Source organism: Dermochelys coriacea, chromosome 3, assembly GCF_009764565.3.
Source record: "Dermochelys coriacea isolate rDerCor1 chromosome 3, rDerCor1.pri.v4, whole genome shotgun sequence".
NCBI classification, from domain to species: Eukaryota; Metazoa; Chordata; order Testudines; family Dermochelyidae; genus Dermochelys; species Dermochelys coriacea.
Genome location: NC_050070.1, coordinates 22255559 through 22276859, shown reverse-complemented (window position 1 = coordinate 22276859; position 21301 = coordinate 22255559). Strand labels below are relative to the sequence as shown.

Below are 21301 nucleotides of genomic sequence, written 5' to 3'. Positions count from 1 at the left end.
GAGGTAGGTGCTATCATCCTCCCCATTTCACAGATGGGGAAACTGAAAATTGAAATGATTTGCCTAATATCATACAACCAGAGCTGGGAACAGAACCCAGATCTCCCAATGTCCTGCTTTGTGAGTTAGCCACTACACCCGACCCCCCCCCCCCCCAACTCCCATCACTTATTATGCCACCACTTTATAGTAAGACACTATTCTATACAGGAACAAGTACATTTATTATAGCCAAAATCTTTACCTTGAAAGCAGAAAAAGAAACTAGGGTTAGTCACTCTGTTATATCAGCATATAGAATCTTCCTGATGGTGATGAGGATACTTCCAAATTCACTCCATATTGAGAACGTGCAAGGAATATATAAGCACGTTTTATATCTCAGGGTGGATTATACTATCTCCCAGTAGCACCATAATTGCCAGATATCATGCTCTCTGCTGCCACCTTAGGGCTACATTTATTTTAATATGGCCTAACAAAAGCTGAGAGAGAAAGCATGCAAACAAACATGCAGTATTAGTAATAAAGGACCCAAAAGCCTACCTGTTGTTACTCCTCTTCTTGTTTCTTCAGTGGCTGCAGATTAATGCTATGAATGTGCAGTGCATGTTTTGGCCAGCTCGCAAATGCGTGCTGCACAGACACCCAATGGGAACATGGAGAGGGCTATATGCTAGAACTCATGGGTCATGCCTTGTAACTCAGCAGTATCACTATACTCATGCCCCACAATTCCCTTCCTGCCCCTGGCTTTTCCAGCATACATAGCAAAGAGTGTGAATTTGGCTTATTAAATCAAATTTCAGAGACCCCCATCTTGTTACTACCAACTAGCCCATCCCAGGATGGGCACTGTTCTACTCCATACCTGTCTCTCCCAGCCTTTATGGTCTTGTAGTATACCAGAGCACCAGGCTGACTCAAAATGATGCTGAGGGACGTAGTGAAAACTACTCAGTGCCTTCATTTTAACCTCTCCTATAGCAGGAGCACAAGGAGGGACAGTTCTCTAGAGCCAAAAAATCTTTACTTAGGCAATCTGTGTGATTCATTGTCACAGAAGGAAAGAAAGTTAAACACTGGTTGAAAGGATTGGACTTTTTTTTTCTTTTTAAACCACTAAGAGCAAGCCTGATTGAGAGAGTTACTGAGTATTTGCAGCTCCCATTAAAATCAGCAAAAAGAAAAGGAGTACTTGTGGCACCTTAGAGACTAACAAATTTATTAGAGCATAAGCTTTCGTGAGCTACAGCTCACTTCATCGGATGCATCCGATGAAGTGAGCTGTAGCTCACGAAAGCTTATGCTCTAATAAATTTGTTAGTCTCTAAGGTGCCACAAGTACTCCTTTTCTTTTTGCGAATACAGACTAACACGGCTGCTACTCTGAAACCTGTCATTAAAATCAGCTGTCAGTGTTAATTTTCCAGCTGTATTATACAATGTGAAACTCAGTTCCAGCCCCACATGGAAACAGAGTTCTGGTTACACAGTCCCTTTCAACTCAAAGGATTCCAAAGCACTATACACATGAATCAGCTCATTGACCACTGAAATGCAGCCTTTTTTGTCATTGCTCAATAGTAAGTTCACTTTCTCCACACTGGTTTCCTCAAACTTAGATTTACAGCATCACAGGAAGCCTTATTGCAACGTGAACAATTTGCTCTCCAATCACAGCAACATTTTCATTCAAAATTAAAAAGCTGCAGGCTCTTAGGTCATACTCACTACGGTGGTATCTGAGCACATTCATCTCCAGCACAATTCCATGTACAATTGCTTCAGTGAAGAGGCACTAAGGTGAATCACAGTGCAAGCAGAATTAGAATAGACCCTGCTTAGGCCCAGAGCCTGCAGTGAGCTCGATGTGGGCAGACCCCTCTGCTTGGATGGAGCTCATTAAATTATTAGGGCCTCAAGCACTACTGAAGGGAAAAGGGTCCTGTGGCGAAAGCACAATACTGGGAGACAGGTAGGTCCCCACTCTGCCCAAGGATTCTTGTATCTCTTTATAGAAATCATTGAATGACAGTTTCTCACCTATATAAAGGGAGTACACTTACCACACAGGACAGTTGTGTGAATTAATCCATTATTTGGGAAGTGCTTGGAGATGGAAGAGGAGGTAGACATGCAAAATGCCATGTCCTGGATGCAAATGACTTTGCTTTTCTCCAGCATAAAAAGAAACAATTATAAAACTGAGCTCCTTGTTAAAAATATAAAAATAGATGTAGTCAAACAAATGAGTGAATTTAATGCTCAAGGATGAGGCCCCAGCTGCATTAAGGGGGGTTCTGTTCTCCCAAAATGAGGGAGAGACCACCACTATTATTCAGATTTTACACTCTAGTTCAAAAGAAAAAGAACATTAACCTTATTGTACTACCTCAACCCCCCATACCTGCCTATATATATTTTGTCCCCCACACACATACACCTGGGGAAACCACAGGTGAAACTCATTCAGGCCACTGCAAAAGTCCTGGTTTTGACTTATCAGATTGACCCCACACACACACTTCCTGAATTCCCCTCCCCAGGTAGCAATCCCATTTCCACGGGGGGATGCTGTTGTACCCAATAATCCAACTTCTAATAAACCATCCTCTCTCTTCTCTATAACGTATTGAGTTTGGCTGATCACTGACCAGATCCACACCTATCTGACTGCCTTGATTACAGCTGAGCATTTCAGGAGGGAGTGAAAAGTTTTCATCAAAACACTCTGCTGTGGTCAAACAAATCAAAGGGCAAGCGTGACTGGACTCACAAAAGCCAAGAGCAGCCGTCACAGAGCTGCTGTTATCTCTGGCATTGCTGGGTCACCAGGATATTTAGCAGTAACATGAAAAACCCCTGGGGAAATGCTATATAACTATTCCAGACCTAATGGCAAAACAATAGGATCTGCAAGAATTGCTTCTAATGGCCTGCTCCGGGTGTCAGCGCTTCCTAGCACATTAACCTTGCAAACATCTAGCTGTGGGGAGTTTCTCTTCTTCTGCCCCAGATGAGGTTAAAGGCTCATCAACAGCTCATACAAGAGGATTCAACACCCCTCCAGCCCCCAGTACAAATGCCTGTTCCCGGAGTCACAGTGTGGGTCCAGGAGAGAGAGTGCCCCACACTCTAGAACAGGGCCCAGCAGCAGTTCCTCCCTTGCCATTCTAGGGTGGCTCTGCCTCCAGGTGGAGCGTGCCAGAGAGAGGAGGAGCTTTTGCAACCCAGCCCCACTGCCGCATTTCATTTATCAGGGCCGTGGGAAAGCATGGAGGCTGCAGGCAGATTGCTCTGCAGGTAAAGGGACTCTGATCCCATACCCCTACCTGCCTGCTCTTTCTGGTCTGTTTGTTCTGTTCACCCCTGCACCTGTCTGTATTGCAGAGTCTCGCTGCTCCTTCTGTGGCTCCAGCCCAGGCTAGGGAGGACTCGAGTGGTGCAGGCGGCTCGCCCAGGTTGGTGAAATGAGACAACAAGAGATTGTCAGAAACATTTCCCTTTTCTCTGCGGGGGAGGCCTGGGCCTTGGTGTGTCTGCTCTGCAATCTAGCCCCCATTGCTTCTCTGTTCCTCTGCCCGCACCCCAGGTTTTATAGAGAGCAGTTGCCCTTCCAGGATCTTTTGGGTGAAACTGGACAAACGCTTCCTGCAGGGAAAGTTCTTCAGTCTAGAGCTTGTGGGTGAGTAGCAAAATGACAGATCTCAAACCAGGGGTAGACTGGGGAAGTTCTCAAATTGCCTCTAAATTCAGAACTTGTGTGTTAGCTGCTGAGGGACTTTCCCTTTAAATGTTAGCTGGTGACTTATTTTAAAAAAACTGGCAGGATGGTGGGACTAGAGTGATGTGACTTACCAAGGGTCTAATAGCTGTGGCCTTGGCCAATATCTGTACAGATGAGTGCAACTAACAGCTCTGGGAACCTTCTCCTTTGTGCCTTACATCTAATGTAACTAAGAAACAGGTGGAAGGATGGTCCAGTAATATGGGTACTTGTGCAGGGCTTTGGAAACCTGGGTTCAATCCCCTACTCTGGTGCAGAACTTGAGTAAGTCACTTAGTTTATTATCTACAGCTAGGAACAATAGTACTTCCCTACATGACAGGGGTGTATGAGTTTGACGTGCTCAAACTCTCCAGTAGTGGGGGCTGTAGAAGAACCAGGCATGGCAGCTAGTTAAACTGAGTCTACTAGAACCAGCATTTTTTAAATGTGGTGCATGTGGCCACCAAGGGCTTTTCTTGCAGCCACACTCTCCTGTGCTGTGATGGGGGGGAGTAGTGGCCACTCCCCCTCCCCGGTGCTCCTGGATACACCACCTTGGTGCTGGTTTCTGGGGCTGTCAGCAGGGGTTGGGCCCAGCCCCCCTCTGGAGACACCTGGGGCACAATACTAGAGGAGTACTGGTGAGTTCCCTACCTTCCCAGGGGCAGTGGGACTCAGATTTGGGCTTCAGTCCTGGGGTGGTGGGGCGTGTCATAAATATAAAGGGAAGGGTAAACACCTTTAAAATCCCTCCTGGCCAGAGGAAAAACCCTTTCATCTGTAAAGGGTTAAGAAACTAGGATAACCTCGCTGGCACCTGACCACAATGACCAATGAGAAGACAAGATACTTTCAAAGCTGGAGGGAGAGAGAAACAAAGGGTCTGTCTGTGTGATGCTTTTGCTGGGGACAGAACAGGAATGGAGTCTTAGAACTTAGTAAGTAATCTAGCTAGATATGCGTTAGATTATGATTTCTTTAAATGGCTGAGAAATTAGACTGTGCTGGATACAATGAATATTCTTGTCTTTGTGTCTTTCTTTTAACTTAAGGTTTTGCCTAAAGGGATTCCTATGGGTATGTCTACACTACGAAATTAGGTCGAATTTATAGAAGTCGGTTTTGTAGAAAGCGTTTTTATACAGTCGAGTGTGTGTGTCCCCACACAAATGCTCTAAGTGCATGTAGTCGGCGGAGTGTGTCCACAGTACCGAGGCAACCGTCGACTTCCGGAGCTTTGCACTGTGGGTAGCTATCCCACAGTTCCCGCAGTCTCCACCGCCCATTTGAATTCTGGGTAGAAATCCCAGTGCCTGATGCGGCTAAAACATTGTCGCGGGTGGTTCTGGGTACATATCGTCAGGCCCCCGTTCCCTCCCTCCCTCCGTAAAAGCAAGGGCAGACAATCGTTTTGTGCCTTTTTTCTTGAGTTACTTGTGCAGACGCCATACCACTGCAAGCATGGAGCCCGCTCAACTAACCGTCCCCGTATGTCTCCTGGGTGCTGGCGGACGTGGTACTGCATTGCTACACAGCAGCAGTTTATTGCCTTTTGGCAGCAGACAGTGCAGTATGACTGGTAGCCGTCATCGACGTAGTCCTGGGTGCTCTTTTAACCAGGCGCCTGGGCAAACATGGGAGTGACTCAGCCAAATCATTTCCCTTGTTTCGTCTCATGGCGATTGAGTCCTACCGGCAGTGCACTGTCTTTTAATCTGCAGCTAGCAGAAGACGATGGCCAGTAGTCATACTGCACCATCTTCTGCCAAGCACCCAGGAGGTGACGATGGCTAGCGGTCATACTGCACAGTCTGCTGCCGGCATGATGTATAAAGATAGATGAAGTGGCTCAAAACAAGAAATAGACCAGATTTGTTTTGTATTCATTTTCTCCTCCTTCCCTCCCTCCATCCTTGAAATCAACGGCCTGCTAAACCCAGTTTTGAGTTCTATCCTTGAGGCGGCCATTCAGTTTCTCGCAAAGCCACCCCCTTTGTTGATTTTAATTCCCTATAAGCCAACCCTGTAAGCCATGTTGTCAGTCGCCCCTCCCTCCGTCAGGAAAACAGCAGACAATCGTTCCTCGCCTTTTTCCTGTGCAGATGCCATACCATGGCAAGCATGGAGCCTGCTCAGATCACTTTGGCAATTAGGAGCACATTAAACACCACACACATTATCCAGCAGTATATGCAGCACCAGAATCTGGCAAAGCGAAACTGGGCGAGTAGGCGACGTCAGCGCGGTGACGAGAGTGATGAGGACATGGACACAGACTTCTCTCAAAGCATGGGCCCTGCCAATGTGGGCATCATGGTGCTAATGGGGCAGGTTCATGCGGTGGAACACCGATTCTGGGCTTGGGAAATAAGCACAGACTGGTGGGACCACATAGTGTTGCAGGTCTGGATGATTCCCAGTGGCTGTGAAACTTTTGCATGCGTAAGGGCACTTTCATGGAACTTTGTGACTTGCTTTCCCCTGCCCTGAGGTGCAAGAATACCAAGATGAGAGCAGCCCTCACAGTTGAGAAGCGAGTGGCAATAGCCCTGTGGAAGCTTGCAACGCCAGACAGCTACCGGTCAGTCGGGAATCAATGTGGAGTGGGCAAATCTACTGTGAGGGCTGCTGTGATGCAAGTAGCCAACACAGTCAAAGATCTGCTGATATCAAGGGTAGTGACCCTGGGAAATGTGCACGTCATAGTGGATAGCTTTGCTGCAATGGGATTCCCTAACTGTGGTGGGGCCATAGATGGAACCCATATCCCTATCTTGGCACCAAGCCAGCGAGTACATAAACCGCAAGAGGTACTTTTCAATAGTGCTGCAAGCACTGGTGGATCACAAGGGACGCTTCACCAACATCAACGTGGGATGGCCGGGAAAGGTACATGAGGCTCGCATCTTCAGGAACTCTGGTCTGTTCTAAAAGCTGCAGGAAGGGACTTTCTTCCCAGACCAGAAAATAACCCTTGGGGATGTTGAAATGCCTATAGTTATCCTTGGGGACCCAGCCTACCCCTTAATGCCATGGTTCATGAAGCCATACACAGGCAGCCTGGACAGTAGTCAGGAGCTGTTCAACTACAGGCTGAGCAAGTGCAGAATGGTGGTAGAATGTGCATTTGGACGTTTAAAAGTGCGCTGGCACAGTTTAATGAGTCGGTTATACCTCAGTGAAACCAGTATTTCCACTGTTATTACTGCTTGCTGTGCACTCCACAATATCTGTGAGAGTAAGGGGGAGACGTTTATGGCGGGGTGGGAGGTTGAGGCAAATCGCCTGGCTGCTGGTTACGCACAGCCAGACACCAGGGCAGTTAGAAGAGCACAGGAGGGTGTGGTGCACATCAGAGAAGCTTTGAAAACCAGTTTCATGACTGGCCAGGCTACGGTTTGAAAGTTCTGTTTTGTTTCTCCATGATGAAATCCCCCACCCCTTGGTTCACTCTACTTCCCTGTAAGCTAACCACCCTCCCCACCTCACTTCGATCACTGCTTGCAGAGGCAATAAAGTCATTGTTGCTTCACATTCATGCATTCTTTATTAATTCATCACACAAATTACCAAGGTAGCCCAGGAGGGGTGGTGGAGGAGGGAAGGACAAGGCCACACAGCACTTTAAAAGTTTAAAACTTATTGAATGCCAGCCTTCTATTACTTGAGCAATCCTCTGGGGTGGAGTGGCTGGGTGGCCAGAGGCCCCCCCACCGCATTCTTGGGTGTCTGGGTGAGGAGGCTATGGAACTTGGGGAGGAGGGCGGGTGGTTACACAGGGGCTGTAGCGGCAGTCTGAGCTCCTGCTGCCTTTCCTGCAGCTCAACCATATCCTGGAGCATATTAGTTTGATCCTCCAGCAGCCTCAGCATTGCATCCTGCCTCCTCTCATCAAGCTGCCGCCACCTTTCAGCTTCAGCCCTCTCTTCAGCCCGCCACTTACTCTCTTCAGCCCGCCACCTCTCCTCCCGGTCATTTTGTGCTTTCCTGCACTCTGACATTGTCTGCCTCCATGCATTCGTCTGTGCTCTGTCAGTGTGGGAGGACAGCATGAGCTCAGAGAACATTTCATCGCGAGTGTGTTTTTTTTTCGCCTTCTAATCTTCGCTAGCCTCTGGGAAGGAGAAGATCTTGTGATCCTTGAAACACATGCAGCTGGTGGAGAAAAAAAAGGGACAGTGGTATTTAAAAAGACACATTTTATAGAACAATGGGTACACTCTCTTTCATGGTAAACCTTGCTGTTAACATTACATACATAGCACATGTGCTTTCGTTACAAGGTCGCATTTTGCCTCCCCCCACCGCGTGGCTAACAGCTGGGAACATTTCTGTTCAGCCATAGGCAAACAGCCCAGCAGGAATGGGCATCTCTGAATGTTCCCTTAAGAAAAGCACCCTATTTCAACCAGGTGACCATGAATGATATCACTCTCCTGAGGATAATACAGAGAGATAAAGAACGGATATTGTTTGCTGGCATTCAAACATATACTGCAATGCTTTGTTCTACAGTGATTCCCGAGTACGTGCTACTGGCCTGGAGTGTCCTACCATGGTGGATGGAATAAGGCTGCCCTCCCCAGAAACCTTTTGCAAAGGCTTTGGGAGTATATCCAGGAGAGCCACAAATGCCAGGACAAATTAATCATTAAACATGCTGGCTTTTAAACCTTGTATAGTATTTTAAAAGGTACACTCACCAGAGGTCCCTTCTCCACCTGGTGGGTCCGGGAGGCAGCCTTGGGTGAGTTTGGGGGGTACTGGCTCCAGGTCCAGGGTGAGAAACAGTTCCTGGCTGTCGGGAAAATCGGTTTCTCCGCTTGTTTGCTGTGAGCTATCTACAACCTCCCTCCTCATCATCTTCCTCATCCCCAAAACCTGCTTCCGTGTTGCCTCCATCTCCATTGAAGGAGTCAAACAACACGGCTGGGGTAGTGGTGGCTGAACCCCCTAAAATGGCATGCAGCTCATCATAGAAGCGGCATGTTTGGGGCTCTGACCCGAAGCGGCTGTTTGCCTCTCTGGTTTTCTGGTAGGCTTGCCTTAGCTCCTTAAATTTCACACGGCACTGCTTTGGGTGCCTGTTATGGCCTCTGTCCTTCATGCCCTGGGAGATTTTGACAAATGTTTTGGCATTTCGAAAACTGGAACATAGTTCTGATAGCAAGGATTCCTCTCCCCATACAGCGATCAGATCCCGTACCTCCCGTTCGGTCCATGTTGGAGCTCTTTTGCGATTCTGGGACTCCATCATGGTCATCTCTGCTGATGAACTCTGCATGGTCACCTGCAGCTTGCCTCACTGGCCAAACAGGAAATTGAAATTCAAAAGTTCGCAGACCTTTTCCTGTCTACCTGGTCAGTGCATCTGAGTTGAGAGTGCTGTCCAGAGCGGTCACAATGGAGCACTCTGGGATAGGTCCCGGAGGCCAATACCACCTAATTGGTCCACAGTACCCCAAATTCGACCCAGCAAAACAGATTTCAGCGCTAATCCCCTTGTCGGGGGTGGAGTAAGGAAATCTATTTTAAGAGCCCTTTAAGTCGAAAAAAAGGGCTTCGTTATGTGGATGGGTGCAGGGTTGCATCGATTTAACGCTGCTAAATTCGACCTCAACGCCTAGTGTAGACCAGGGCTATGTTTTGAATCTAATTACCCTGTAAGCTATTTACCATCCTGATTTTACAGAGGTGATTCTTTTTACCTTTTCTTATATTAAAATTCTTCTTGTAAGAAATTGAATGCTTTTTTCATTGTTCTTAAGATCCAAGGGTTTGGGTCTGTGGTCACCTATGCAAATTGGTGAGGATTTTTATCAAGCCTTCCCCAGGCAGGGGTGGTGCAAGGTTTTGGTGAGGATTTTGGGAGGAAAGATGTTTCCAAACAAAGTTTTCCCAGTAAACTCGGACGTTTGGTGGTGGCAGTGGAAGTCCAAAGGGTAAAATAGTTTGTACCTTGGGGAAGTTTTAACCTAAGCTGGTAAAAGTAAGCTTAGGAGGTTTTCATGCAGGTCCCCACATCTGTACCCTAGAGTTCAGAGTGGGAAGGAACCTTGACAGGGTGGCAGGTTCCAGCTCTGTCCTCCAGCCACGGGACTTTGGGCTCTACCCCCACTCCCACCCTGCTGCTTCCCTGACACCCCCCCCCCCCCATCCAGGTCTTAATTTGTTCCCAAACTTGCCAGAGATTAGTAAGTCTACTGTGAAAAGTGATTAACAAAATATACAAGTATCACTTTTCACAGCAGATTTACTAACTACCAATAAACAAATTACAATGCTGTGGATGTGTATATGTGCATATTTATTTTTTTCCTAACGTTAATTAAGTATTTTAGGAAATATTGTCAGAGTGGCCACCAGCAAAAACTGTCCTGAATGGTTCCTCAAGGTATCTGAGGTACAGGCTGCTATGTACAGAGAACATCTTAGGTTCTAAGATAATGTAATAGGTGAGTCTTGTGAAAGTACAGGGCTGTCACATTCACCCTAATGGTGTGATCTTATTGGCTTCTTTAAGGAACATGCTGGCTTGACCAACTTAGACCTACCTTCTGAATGGGGGTGAGGATTGTAACTCCATCTAAATATCACTTGGAAAGTGTGACCTTGATGTATCTGAGTCAGATGAGTTACTTAAGCTTTTTCCACCTATATTTCTTGTCAATAACTAGACGTGTCCTATCCTTGTCATTAGACCCCTCTGGTGGCACAGTCCTGCTTGATGAGAAATTGGCTGCTCGCTGTGGCTATGTCCTGTCAGAAGATGTGTGGGGCAATCCTATCTTCCGGGCTTCCGTGCTTGGCTGTCATGTGGCAAATAAGGTGAGGCCCAAAGCCTACCTGGGAGGCTTGGTCTCCAAACAGTTGCTGTAGGAAATGCAGACTGATCACATAAGACTGTGATGCTATATGACTTCTCAATGGGGTATGATGGGAACATGAGAAATCGTGCTGACTGCATGGAGGAGGGAAGATTGATGCCTCTGCACACCACCGGGAGGACGGGTCAGTTTGCCCGGCATGGGATTTCCTCTGCTCTAATAAAATGACACTCCAGATTGTTGTTGCTAACTGGCTGCCGGTTCAAACTTGTCTTTTTTGCTGCTGCGGAGTCTTGAAAGTCTCACTGGAAAGCAGTAGAATTGTAGGCATCTGCTGAAAAGGCAGCATCCATAGCCTTCTGGCAGACACTTACTGGCTTAACTTGAGTGGTATTGTGCCTGCTAACTCATGCCACCAGGTGTAGGTCAGTCACAGGCCTACATAGAACCATAGTAACAATGAGGGGATGAGTTACTTGCCATACTTGGGCTACAATACATCACCTGCTTAAGTGCTTGGCCTAGAGCTGGGAAGTCACAGAAGCCCTGGGCTCGAGTAAAGTAAAATGTTCTGGTTCAATCCCACTCTGCTATAAAACAGGGTGAAATGGTGTGAAGAATAATGGCCAGCTTTGCATTCTACTAAGGTCTTTGTTTAATTGTACTGTAAGTACTGATTTCTGATTAAAAGACCTTCCCATAGATGGAAAAGTATTTCTTACTTTGGGATAGCTCTCTTTATGTACTATCCAAGTGGAGATGAGGCACCAGTAGTATTTATCTTGGTGAAGCCAGTTGAGGTAAATGCCAGGTGGGGGTTATAGGGTTTACCATGACTGGCTACATCCAGATAAATACTACCAGTGCCTCATCTCCACTTGGATAGTGCAGTGGGATAGTGATCCTGATGGAAAAAAAAACACTCTTTTAAGTGAAGACAGCCTATGACTGACCCCAATTTTTTAACTGTAACTTGCTATAATACTCTTGAGTCTTGTGGCAAGAATACTACTTACTGCTGAAGTCTTTTCTTAAATTTCTAGAAAACTTACCTTGTACACTCTGTTTCTTCTAGGCAGATGAATTGTTTTCTCTTACTATAAACATAAAGGTATCCTCATCTCCAGACATGAGGCAGGCTGCAACCTACACCTATCCTATGTACTGTACATACTCTCCATGGGCTCCAAGAGAAATTGTATGTGAAGAAAACTATATGGAGGTAACTTATCCATCAAAAGTTAAAAGATTGAGGCTCTCTGCAAATCAATACATTCTCTAAGTTAAGACAGGTGTGAGCAGTTTACTCTACCCTAACAATATCCTGGGGTAAGGGAAAGCTCTCAACTTGAGCAATAGGGACATCTGCCAATTTCACATATGTACTAAAGACAAAGTGAGTCTGCCAGAATGCTTACTAATAGATTAAAATATGTAAGGTTCTGTATCTTGGGTATTCCTGATCTGTGACCAGTAACACTCAATTCCTGCTGGGAATGCCATATTTTGTGCCACTGCAGTGGGAATCGAAAGCCTCATGAGCATCTCTGTTAAATCTCCAGTTATACAGGGCAGGGAGCCTTAATGCAAAAGTGCTGCAACATCTAGTAAAAACCTGTTACCCCTGTTGGTTCAGGAATGGTAACGTTTGGGGGTAGACCCCTTTATTTTACAAGACTGAAATTCTGGTGCATCTCAGGGATTTTATCAGCAAGGAGGCCAACCTCCTGCTGGATATGTCAGATGCTATGTTACAAGCATCCAACTGCCACAGTAGAACCTTACACCAGTCCAAAACATGAGCCAACTTTGTATACCTCTTTTTATATATTGGTTACATAATTATTTCAGGGGCAAGGCTGCAGTGATACAGTGAGTCTTCTAGGACTTGAGATTGTCCAGCCTCATGCTAAAATGTCTAGTGCCAATGGTGAGCACAGCACTACACTTAGGAGCAATTTACTACTAGTGAATCCAAACCTTGACTTCCTGTATGGTAAGTGATGGCTAGCATTGCATCCTGTATGTTTAACAGCAAAAGCATCACATGCACTTTGGTTTAACTGGCTGGATCCTGAGTTCCAAACTCGTGCAGTCTTCTACAAATCCTTGCTGTACTCTTTAAAAACCCTATAGAGTTAGCCTTCCCCTTAAGAACACACAGTTCATAGTAATTAACAATTGGCTATGAAGATTGTCACTAACGTCCTGTAAATGTAGCCTGATCAAATGTTCCAGATGTAACTGAGATGCTAATAACATTCCTCCAAAGCTCCCTGCCTCCTCAGTACATATAAAAGCATGCTGCAGCTCATGTTTGCCCATCTTTGCTCTACTTCCAGGTGTCGGTGAAGAGTGATGTTCCTGCAATTTCAGACGATGACACTGCAATATGGATGTCAGCTCTTCCAGAGGTATGGAGGAGCATGTTTTCTAATGGCTTCTCTTTGCTCTCCATCATCATAAATCAGTGGTTTGGGTGATGATGCTGTCATTCTTGGCATCTGGCTCAATCTGTGTCAGCCTACAAGCTCAACTAGAAATGCGTCTAAGGCAGAGGTGCTATCAAACATAGATGCAAGTCAGCCTTCCAGGAGAGGAAAACTTTCCTAGGTAAGGGATACTGATCAAATCACAGCAAGCTCGCTAGACTGCAGAGGAGAAAAGTGGATGAAGTAACAAAACCTGGCCACTTATATTCTAAATGTTACTCCTTAAAGTAGTCTGGCATTTGATCTCTAGGCTGCTTCAGCAATAAAAGCATACTAAAAGAGTTCAGTTACCCAAAGAGTTTCTCAGTGACCCGTCTATGGACTGGGGCCGGTCCCTGAGATCTCCCTGACACAGTTTAGGAAGGCAGCAAGCTGGTCCCTGGTATCAAAAAGGTTGAATCAGAGTGTCCTAAAGCACTAAGAGTGTCTTAATTGTGGGGACTCTTCCAGGGCCACAAACATAAGCTTCCTCCAAAAGTAAAGGCCATATGGCTTCTCTAGGAGATGCCTGCAATAGCTGCATGCTGCCTTGCCTTCATGTAAGGCATGTACATTTCTGTCCTGGGATAGGCTAGCAGTGTCCTCAAGTCTAAATCAGGGGTCGGCAACCTTTCAGAAGTGGTGTGCCAAGTCTTCATTTATTCACTTTAATTAAAGGTTTCGCATGCCAGTAATACATTTTAACGTTTTTTAGAGGGTCTCTCTCTATAAGTCTATATATTAAATAACTAAACTATTGTTGTATGTAAAGTAAACAGGTTTTCAAAATGTTTTTAAGCAGCTTCATTTAAAATTAAATTTAAAATGCTGATCTTACGCTGCTGGCCCGCTCAGCCCGCTGCCAGCCTGGGTTCTGTTCGCCTAGGCCGGCAGCGGGCTGAGCGGGGCCAGCAGCCGGGACCCCAGTGGTTCCGTTCACCGGCTCCTGACTGCCGGCCCCGCTCAGCCCGCTGCCAGTCTGGGATCCTGGCCCTGCCCACATAGAGTGGATACTTACCTTCTCCCTGGTTCTAGCCCATTTTCTCTCTCTCTCTCTCTCTCTCTCTCTCTCTCTCTCTCTCTCTCTGCACTGAGCTGAGGGTGGGAGTGAAGGAGCAGGCTGGGGATTGGGGTGTAGGGTCTGGCCAGGAGCTAGAATGAGGGAGGGGGCTCAGGGTTGGGGCAGGAAGTTTGGGTGTGGAGTGCTTAGCAGGGCAGCTCCCATTTGGTGCGAGGGGTGCAGGTGGGAATGTGGAGGGGGTGAGGTGCAAGAGCTCCTGTTTGGTGCTCAGGGTGGGGGTGGGAATGTGTGGGGTGCAAGAGTCAGGGGATGGGGTGTGTGGGGGATGGGTGTGTGTGGGGGTGCCAGGAGTCAGCGCAGAGGGCTGGGGGCAGGTGAGGGGGGTGCAGGAGTCAGGGCAGAGGGCTGGGTGTGCATGAGGGGGGTGCAGGGGTCAGGGCAGAGGGCTGGGAGTGTTTTGGGGGGTACGGAGTCAGGGCAAGGGGCTGGTGTGGGGGGGGGTGTAGGGGTCAGGGAAGAGGGCTGAGGGTGTGAGCTAGGGCGTGGGGGTGCTCCTAGCCCCCTTCCCAGAGTGGCTCATGGCAGAGGGCTGGAGGGGATATGCCCTGATTCCACCCCCCTTCCCCAAGGCCCCTTCCCCACCTCTTCTCTGCCTCCTCTGCAGCTCCGCTTCTCCCCCTCCCTTGCGAGGGCCATCAGTTGATGGCAGCAGGGAGGGAGAGGAGGAGGGGCAGGAACCTAGCATGCTGGGGGAAGAGGCGAGGGGAGGGGGACCTTGCCTGCCCTGCAGCAGTTGCCGGCAGGATCAAGCTTCTTCACTCTGACCCCGGGGCGGGGGCGGGTGGGCAGGATTTTTAATGGCCTGCTGCCGGGGCCCCCCTCGGCCTGCTGGCGGCTGGGACCCGGCAGGCAGGCAGCAGCGTGCCATTAAAAATCTGCTCGCGTGCCGTCTTTGGCACGCATGCCATAGGTTGCCGACACCTGGTCTAAATCTTAATGGCAGAATAATTGGGTCACATGTCCACCTATATCTTATCTCATCCAACCATGTTTCTCTTTCAGGTTCAAAAAGTGGAATACCAGGTATGGCAACTGATCTTTCTTTCTCCTTCAGGGAGAAAGAAAATAATGGTAAGCGACGCAGCCAGCCTGGGTTACAGCTTCAATAATACACTGGCTCGAGTGTTCCTGCGTGCTCCATATTCCAGTAATGAATCTAAACTTGCAGTGGTGAGTGGTATGTCTTGTGGTGGGACTGAAAGGCACTATTTCTAGTTTCTCTCTAGCAACAGTATTTCTTAACTTTCCATAGGTTAATGGTGTGAATATGAACACAGTCAGTTCCACTTCCATGTACAAGCAGAGATGGCTGCTTCTCTTGATTGACACAACTGTCTCATGTCCTATCGGTAGGTATCACTTCACAATTTAACAAGCCTACCAAAAAATAGTCACTTGCACAAGCTTGTAGAAAACTCTTCCTTCAGGCCAAGCTGCAGCTGGCTCTTAAAGAGAAGCAATGTAAAAACAAATCTGTCCTAGATGCATTCCAAAGTACGATTTGCTTAATTCATTTTTTCATTTCTCCCTCATTCCTATATACACCTTTACAAAAAGGCAATAAGCCATCAAAAAAGCTACATCAGACTGTCCTTCAACTGAGTATTGAGACCAAAAAAACCCTATTTCTACCAGTGGCCAGGAGTCATATTTAGATAATGCATATGCAGAGTTGTAACACCAGCAGAAGGTGGGATTTCTTGCATAACATAAGGGGGGGATATAGAGTGGGTTTAAGAGGGAGAGTGGGTTTAAGAGATAGGTAAGTAACACGGCTAAGGGGTATCTTTTGTAAGAAGGTAGTAACTCGTCTGAAATGATCAGACTACTTTGAATGCCATACTTCCATGCTTCTAGGAAAGGCTATAGAAGTACTTGGATGGAATGGGTTGGGGGGTAAAGAAGAGCAGGAGGTGGTGGCAGCCATTGTAGAATGAAGCTCAGTCCTGTTTCTTTGGAAACATAAACTCTCTTGCACTGAAGAATGGTTCTGATCTTCTCATTATCTGAATCAACAGATGGCACCAGATTCACTTATACTGCTATAACTTGGACTGTGCCAAGCATTATCCCTACACTAGTGCCTCAAGAACCCACCTTCGTGTCCAAAAACATTTCAGTGGGAGTCGATGGCCAAAGAATAATGCACCCTGAACAGAATTATATTCTGGAACACAACAAGACACACATTCAAATGACTATCCCCATTGGAGCAGCTGGGGGCAGATTAAAGGTTAGTGAGAACCTATCATAATTTAACACCCTCTGGAGACTAATAGAGGAGATCAGAGACTTCCGAACAGGGGTCCATCGAGCAGTTGCTGGTGGAGATGTGTTGCATGATGCTAGCTTCTTCAAGATATTAAACTGGATTAAAAAACTATTTAAAAATCTACTAAGGGCTCAATAGCTCTCTCAGCTTGAGCAAAGCTGGGGTGCACTGGAGAAAGGTATCAGGAAGCCAGTCCCTCAATCTTGATTGCCTGCCCAAATATAAGTTTATGCTGAAGCTGCTCTCTGATGCTCCGAGTGCAATGCATATGATGAAGCAAAGAATTTGCCATAGCAGGTCCTCACTCTTCCATTCCCTCAACTGCCCTCCCCATTATGCTGGGCGGTGCAGCTCTTGCACAGGAATGGAGCTGATGTAGAAGGCAACAGAGCCAGCTTTTAACTAGCAGAGGTTCCCCTACACAGGATTAGAAAACAATCCTAAATATTTTTAATACCGCTGTGGATCCACAGAGGTGATATAAAGAGTTGATTCAAAAAGGAATCCTACAAAAAGTAGAAACATAGACTAATTGCTTAGGAGGAGAACCAAAGAATAGCACAAATATGTAGAGACAAAATTACAAAGACTAAGGTGTAACTCCATTTGTGCTAATCAAGGGACATAAAAGGCAATAAGAAGAGGTTCTTTAAATATGTTAGAGAAAGTGAAAGATGAAGGAAAGTGTAGGTCCTGTAGTTAGCAAGGAAGGATAGCTATTAACTGATGACATCAAGAAGGTTGAGGTGTTTAATGCCTATTTTGGTTCAGACTTCACTTAAAAGGTTAACAGTGACCAGATACTTAGCACTATTCATAATAATAAAAAGGGGGAAAGGGATGCAAGCCAAAATAGGGAAAGAACACGTTAAAGAATATTTAGATAAATTGGATTACTCAAGTCAGCAGGGATCGATGAAATTCATAGTAGGACATTTAAGGAACTAACTGAAGTAGTCTTGGAACCGTTAGCAATTATCTTCAAGAACTCATCTAGATGGGTGAGGTCCCAGAGGACTGGAGAAAGGAAAACATAGTACTTATCTTCAAAAATGAGACAAACCTGACCTGTAAGGAAAGTTAAAAACACTGGGCATGTTTAGTCTTGAGAAAAGAAGACAGGGTGGGAGGGGGACCTGATAACAATCTTCAAATATGCTAAAGGCTGTTGCATAGAGAATGGTGATCAATTGTTCTCCATGTCCACTGAAGATAAAACCGGAAGTAATAAGCTTAATCTGCAGCAAGGGAGATTTAGGTTAGATATTAGGAAAAACTTACTAACTGTAAGGGTAGTTAAACTCTGGAATAGGCTCCAAGAGAGGTTGTAGAATCCCCAGAATAGCAAGTTTTTAAGAACAGGTTGGACAAACACCAATCGGGGATGGTCTAGGTTTACGTGGACCTGCATCAATGCAGGGGGCTGGACTTGATGATTTCTCCGGGTTCCTTCCAGGCCTACATTTCTATGATTGTTTGAGGAATGGGAGAGGAAGTGGGCCCATGAGCCCATTCATTTAAAATATGGTCCATGCTGAAGTATGGACCCCTGGAGTAATAGTTCTTGCCTTCAGAACACTTTTCCTCTCAAGCTTTCTGTTAGCAAAAGATCTGGATCTAAAAATTATCTTGTTAACAGTCTCTTAATGATGTATTCTTGCCCTGAAAGGGCCTATCCAGGAAGCAAGGGTGAGTGCAGCATTACAAAGCAAGAGGGAAGCAAGAATGTCTCCTTTGGATAATCTGCCAATTTACTATTCTGTCTCTGTAGTTTAAAAGACCTTGCTAATCCTCCCTCGATGGCCTAAGCAGCTCTTAGAAGTACAGCCTGACACAGCTTCACACCTTAGATGCAAGCTTGACTCTACACATGCCATGCGTACAATCTGTGTTTTAGGCATCTGTCTTGACTTGCACTGGATTCTGAAACTCATCACTAGAATGACCAAATTGACTAGTGGGGGGGGGGGGGTTATTATCAAACAAGAATGCACATGCAAAGAATGGTTCTAGATGGCTGCAGAAGGGACCTAACAGCCTTTCTACAAGACACTGTCTAAAACTCTCTTAATGGCTGTTATAAATTTGATATTGATGAAACTGCTAATCACCTTCAGCAACCTAACTTTGCAGTGTGTCTGCAGGATACAAACTGTCTTGGTGCAAGGTGTAACAAGCCAGCTCTACTCTGAAAATGATGCCCCACCCTAGCAAATTACCTGGGTTAAAGGACAAAATGGGAGACATCCCTCCAATCATAATAGAGGGTTGGGTCAGACACTGTGACCTGGAGCACCCAGAATGGGGAGCGGGACCCAGCCCTGTGGGGCAGGAGCCACCACTGTGGGGGTGTCAGACACAGAAAAAGTCATGGACAAATGGGAAAATCGGGCTGTCTGTGACATTTTTTCCCACATTGTGACAAATCTGCAGCCATATCCATGCTCAATACTACTTGGTATGTCTAAAATCTTGTCTCCTAGAGCACTGTAGCCAATGGAGTCCATGGAGTAATCTATAGTATCAACTTATTCTTGGAACACGCTTGGACAGATGTAGATTGGCATATGACTAAGTACACTGTGATCAAGCCCATCACTACACCTTTCATCCCTCGAATACCAACAGTCATCAACAGTAAGTCCCTCCTCTGGCTAGATCAATAATAAGATGATGCTCATATTTTTTCTTTGTCTCTAATGAGTTATTAGTGTGGCCTCTGCTGTGAACTTTTATCAACCAAAATACTTCATTTAACTGGGAAGTTTAATTTAGTTAGCTAGCTAGCTCTCGGGTGATATTAATGTCTAGATCTAAATCTTGATAAAACTAAACAATTCTGTTATACACAGATATTCCCTTATGGTTAAGATCTGCAAATAAGGGGCAAAATGGAGAATAATCACTAGGGATTTGATGGGAGTTGCTGATTTGAACACCAGATTCTGCCACTCTAAGGCCTTGTCTACACTAACGTGATAAGTTGATCTAAATTACTCTATTTAAGCTACATAAGTTATGTAACTTAAGTCGATGTAGCTTAGATCTGCTTACAGCTGTAACTACACCACGCTATGTCGACAGGAGAGTGGTTCCCATCAACATAGCTTCCGCCTCTTTGTTGAGGTGGAGTACTTAAGTCGACCGGAGAGCCCTCTCCCATCTACTTATTGTGTCTTCACCAGACCCATTAAATTGACACTGCTGCATCAATCACAGCAGCACCGATTTTAGCCTGTAGTGAAGACAAGCCCTAATTCCACCAGTGTCTTCCATTGAGCAACGCGTGACTAACCTACTGCAGGGAAAGAATGTCTGCGGGGTGCATCAAATGAGGAGGGATGTCTCATCATCCCACTCCCAACCTCAAGCCTTTACTCATTACTTTGGAAGTAGAGTGCTTGCCACTCAGTTTTCAAAAGCTCATCTCTTGTTACATCTGTAGACGAGCTATGACTCAACATCTTCGTAGTTACTTAGTTGATAATTTATTTTTAAATCAAAATGGTGCTTTAATATAGTAGCACTACCTTACTACATATTCCAAATATCTGTTTAGTCTAGATTCCCTGTCTGTCGCTGGACTCTTATAATAGATCTCTAGAAAGTAATTACACACTCATTCCTTCAAGCGTTTTGTGTATATTTAATCTTCTATAGCTTGGGGTAAAAATTCCTATGTAATCAGAGTATCTCAGAGCTGACTAAACATTAATAATAGAGCCATTAAGAGCTAACCTCTTGATAATTGCGCTTGAGCACAGCAAAATGGGAGGCTTCTAACTGTCCTACAGTACTAGATAAGCATTTGCAGTAACTATATGCTATCAACCTAACAGATACTCTTCCAGAGAAGAGAATATTTGACGTTGCATTTGGATCTTTTCTTCCTGACGTCTCTCTGGTAACAATCACAATAGGAAATGTGCCACTTTCCCCAAGAGAGGCAGAGCATCATGGGTACAAAATTTATGAAATTACTTTCCCCAATGGAACAAAGGGATTTAACTTAGAAGTGCCTTTTGATGATCCTACTGTTCTGAAGGAGGTAAGATAAGGTAGCTATGATGTTGTGCTCAGTAGGAAACTCTTCTTCCCATCCCACAAATTTAAGTATTGAAACTTTCAGGACAAAAATTAAAAATCTCAAATATTCATGAACCCCAAATGCCTCACTTTGATTTCAACCATTTTAGATGTACTGTAATTTAACGTAATGCTACATCTACACTATGAGCTAAGGGTGTGATTACCAGCTCGTATATTTGTGCTAGCTCAATGAGAGCTAGCACAAGTATAAATAGTAGTGTAGCTGCAGTAGCGCATGCAGTGGCGGCATGGCTTGGCTGTACCGCTTATGTACCCATGAGGTTCAGGTGGATTTGCACTCAGCATGGTGAAGCCATGCTGCTGCCCATCCTTCTGTGGCTTCACGACTATTTATACTCTCGCTAGCGCAAGGATGTGTATGCTAATTGGGAATCATACCCCTAGGGTCACAGGGTAGACATAATCTAAATTTAAAAACAAAACTTTTTGACACTTCAAAACACTTTAGAGTCAAAATTCATTGAAACCAACCCTTTCCTGCAAACAGCTCTGGGATTGGTGAATCATCATTTTTTAACTTCCAGCAAAAAAACACCTTGTTGGATAATTCCCAACCAGCTCTGTATGATGTGGAAGATCATGACACATTATGACTGTCATGTGAACATGTTAGGGCAGCCATTGTTCAAAACATAGATCTGGCACTACTAACCACCAACCATGCAATATCAACGAAGGTATCACTAGCCTGATCTGAGTTAATATTCTGTTTAGAAAGTCTTGAGCATCTGCCCTGCCCCGTATAGGACTATGGGCAAAATGCAACTT

The 21301-nt window shown here is 45.7% G+C and overlaps 1 protein-coding gene across 3 annotated transcripts in view; it reads left to right on the top strand.

The window, feature by feature from the left end:
• The first annotated feature begins 2783 nt into the window (after positions 1 to 2783).
• The window catches only part of LOC119852644 (zona pellucida sperm-binding protein 2-like), a 28926-nt gene continuing 10408 nt past the window's right edge, over positions 2784 to 21301 (top strand). The window contains exons 1-11 of one of the 3 annotated variants that reach the window (XM_038394129.2): positions 2784 to 3306; positions 3394 to 3464; positions 3596 to 3688; positions 10473 to 10600; positions 11675 to 11821; positions 12942 to 13013; positions 15154 to 15321; positions 15404 to 15500; positions 16170 to 16384; positions 18907 to 19060; positions 20263 to 20471. In XM_038394129.2, the coding sequence (XP_038250057.2) occupies positions 3278 to 3306; positions 3394 to 3464; positions 3596 to 3688; positions 10473 to 10600; positions 11675 to 11821; positions 12942 to 13013; positions 15154 to 15321; positions 15404 to 15500; positions 16170 to 16384; positions 18907 to 19060; positions 20263 to 20471 (1383 nt within the window). In that variant the 5' untranslated portion in view covers positions 2784 to 3277. The remainder of the gene's footprint in view (positions 3307 to 3393; positions 3465 to 3595; positions 3689 to 10472; positions 10601 to 11674; positions 11822 to 12941; positions 13014 to 15153; positions 15322 to 15403; positions 15501 to 16169; positions 16385 to 18906; positions 19061 to 20262; positions 20472 to 21301) is intronic. The other 2 variants (XM_043510210.1, XM_043510211.1) reach the window with 2 other exon arrangements.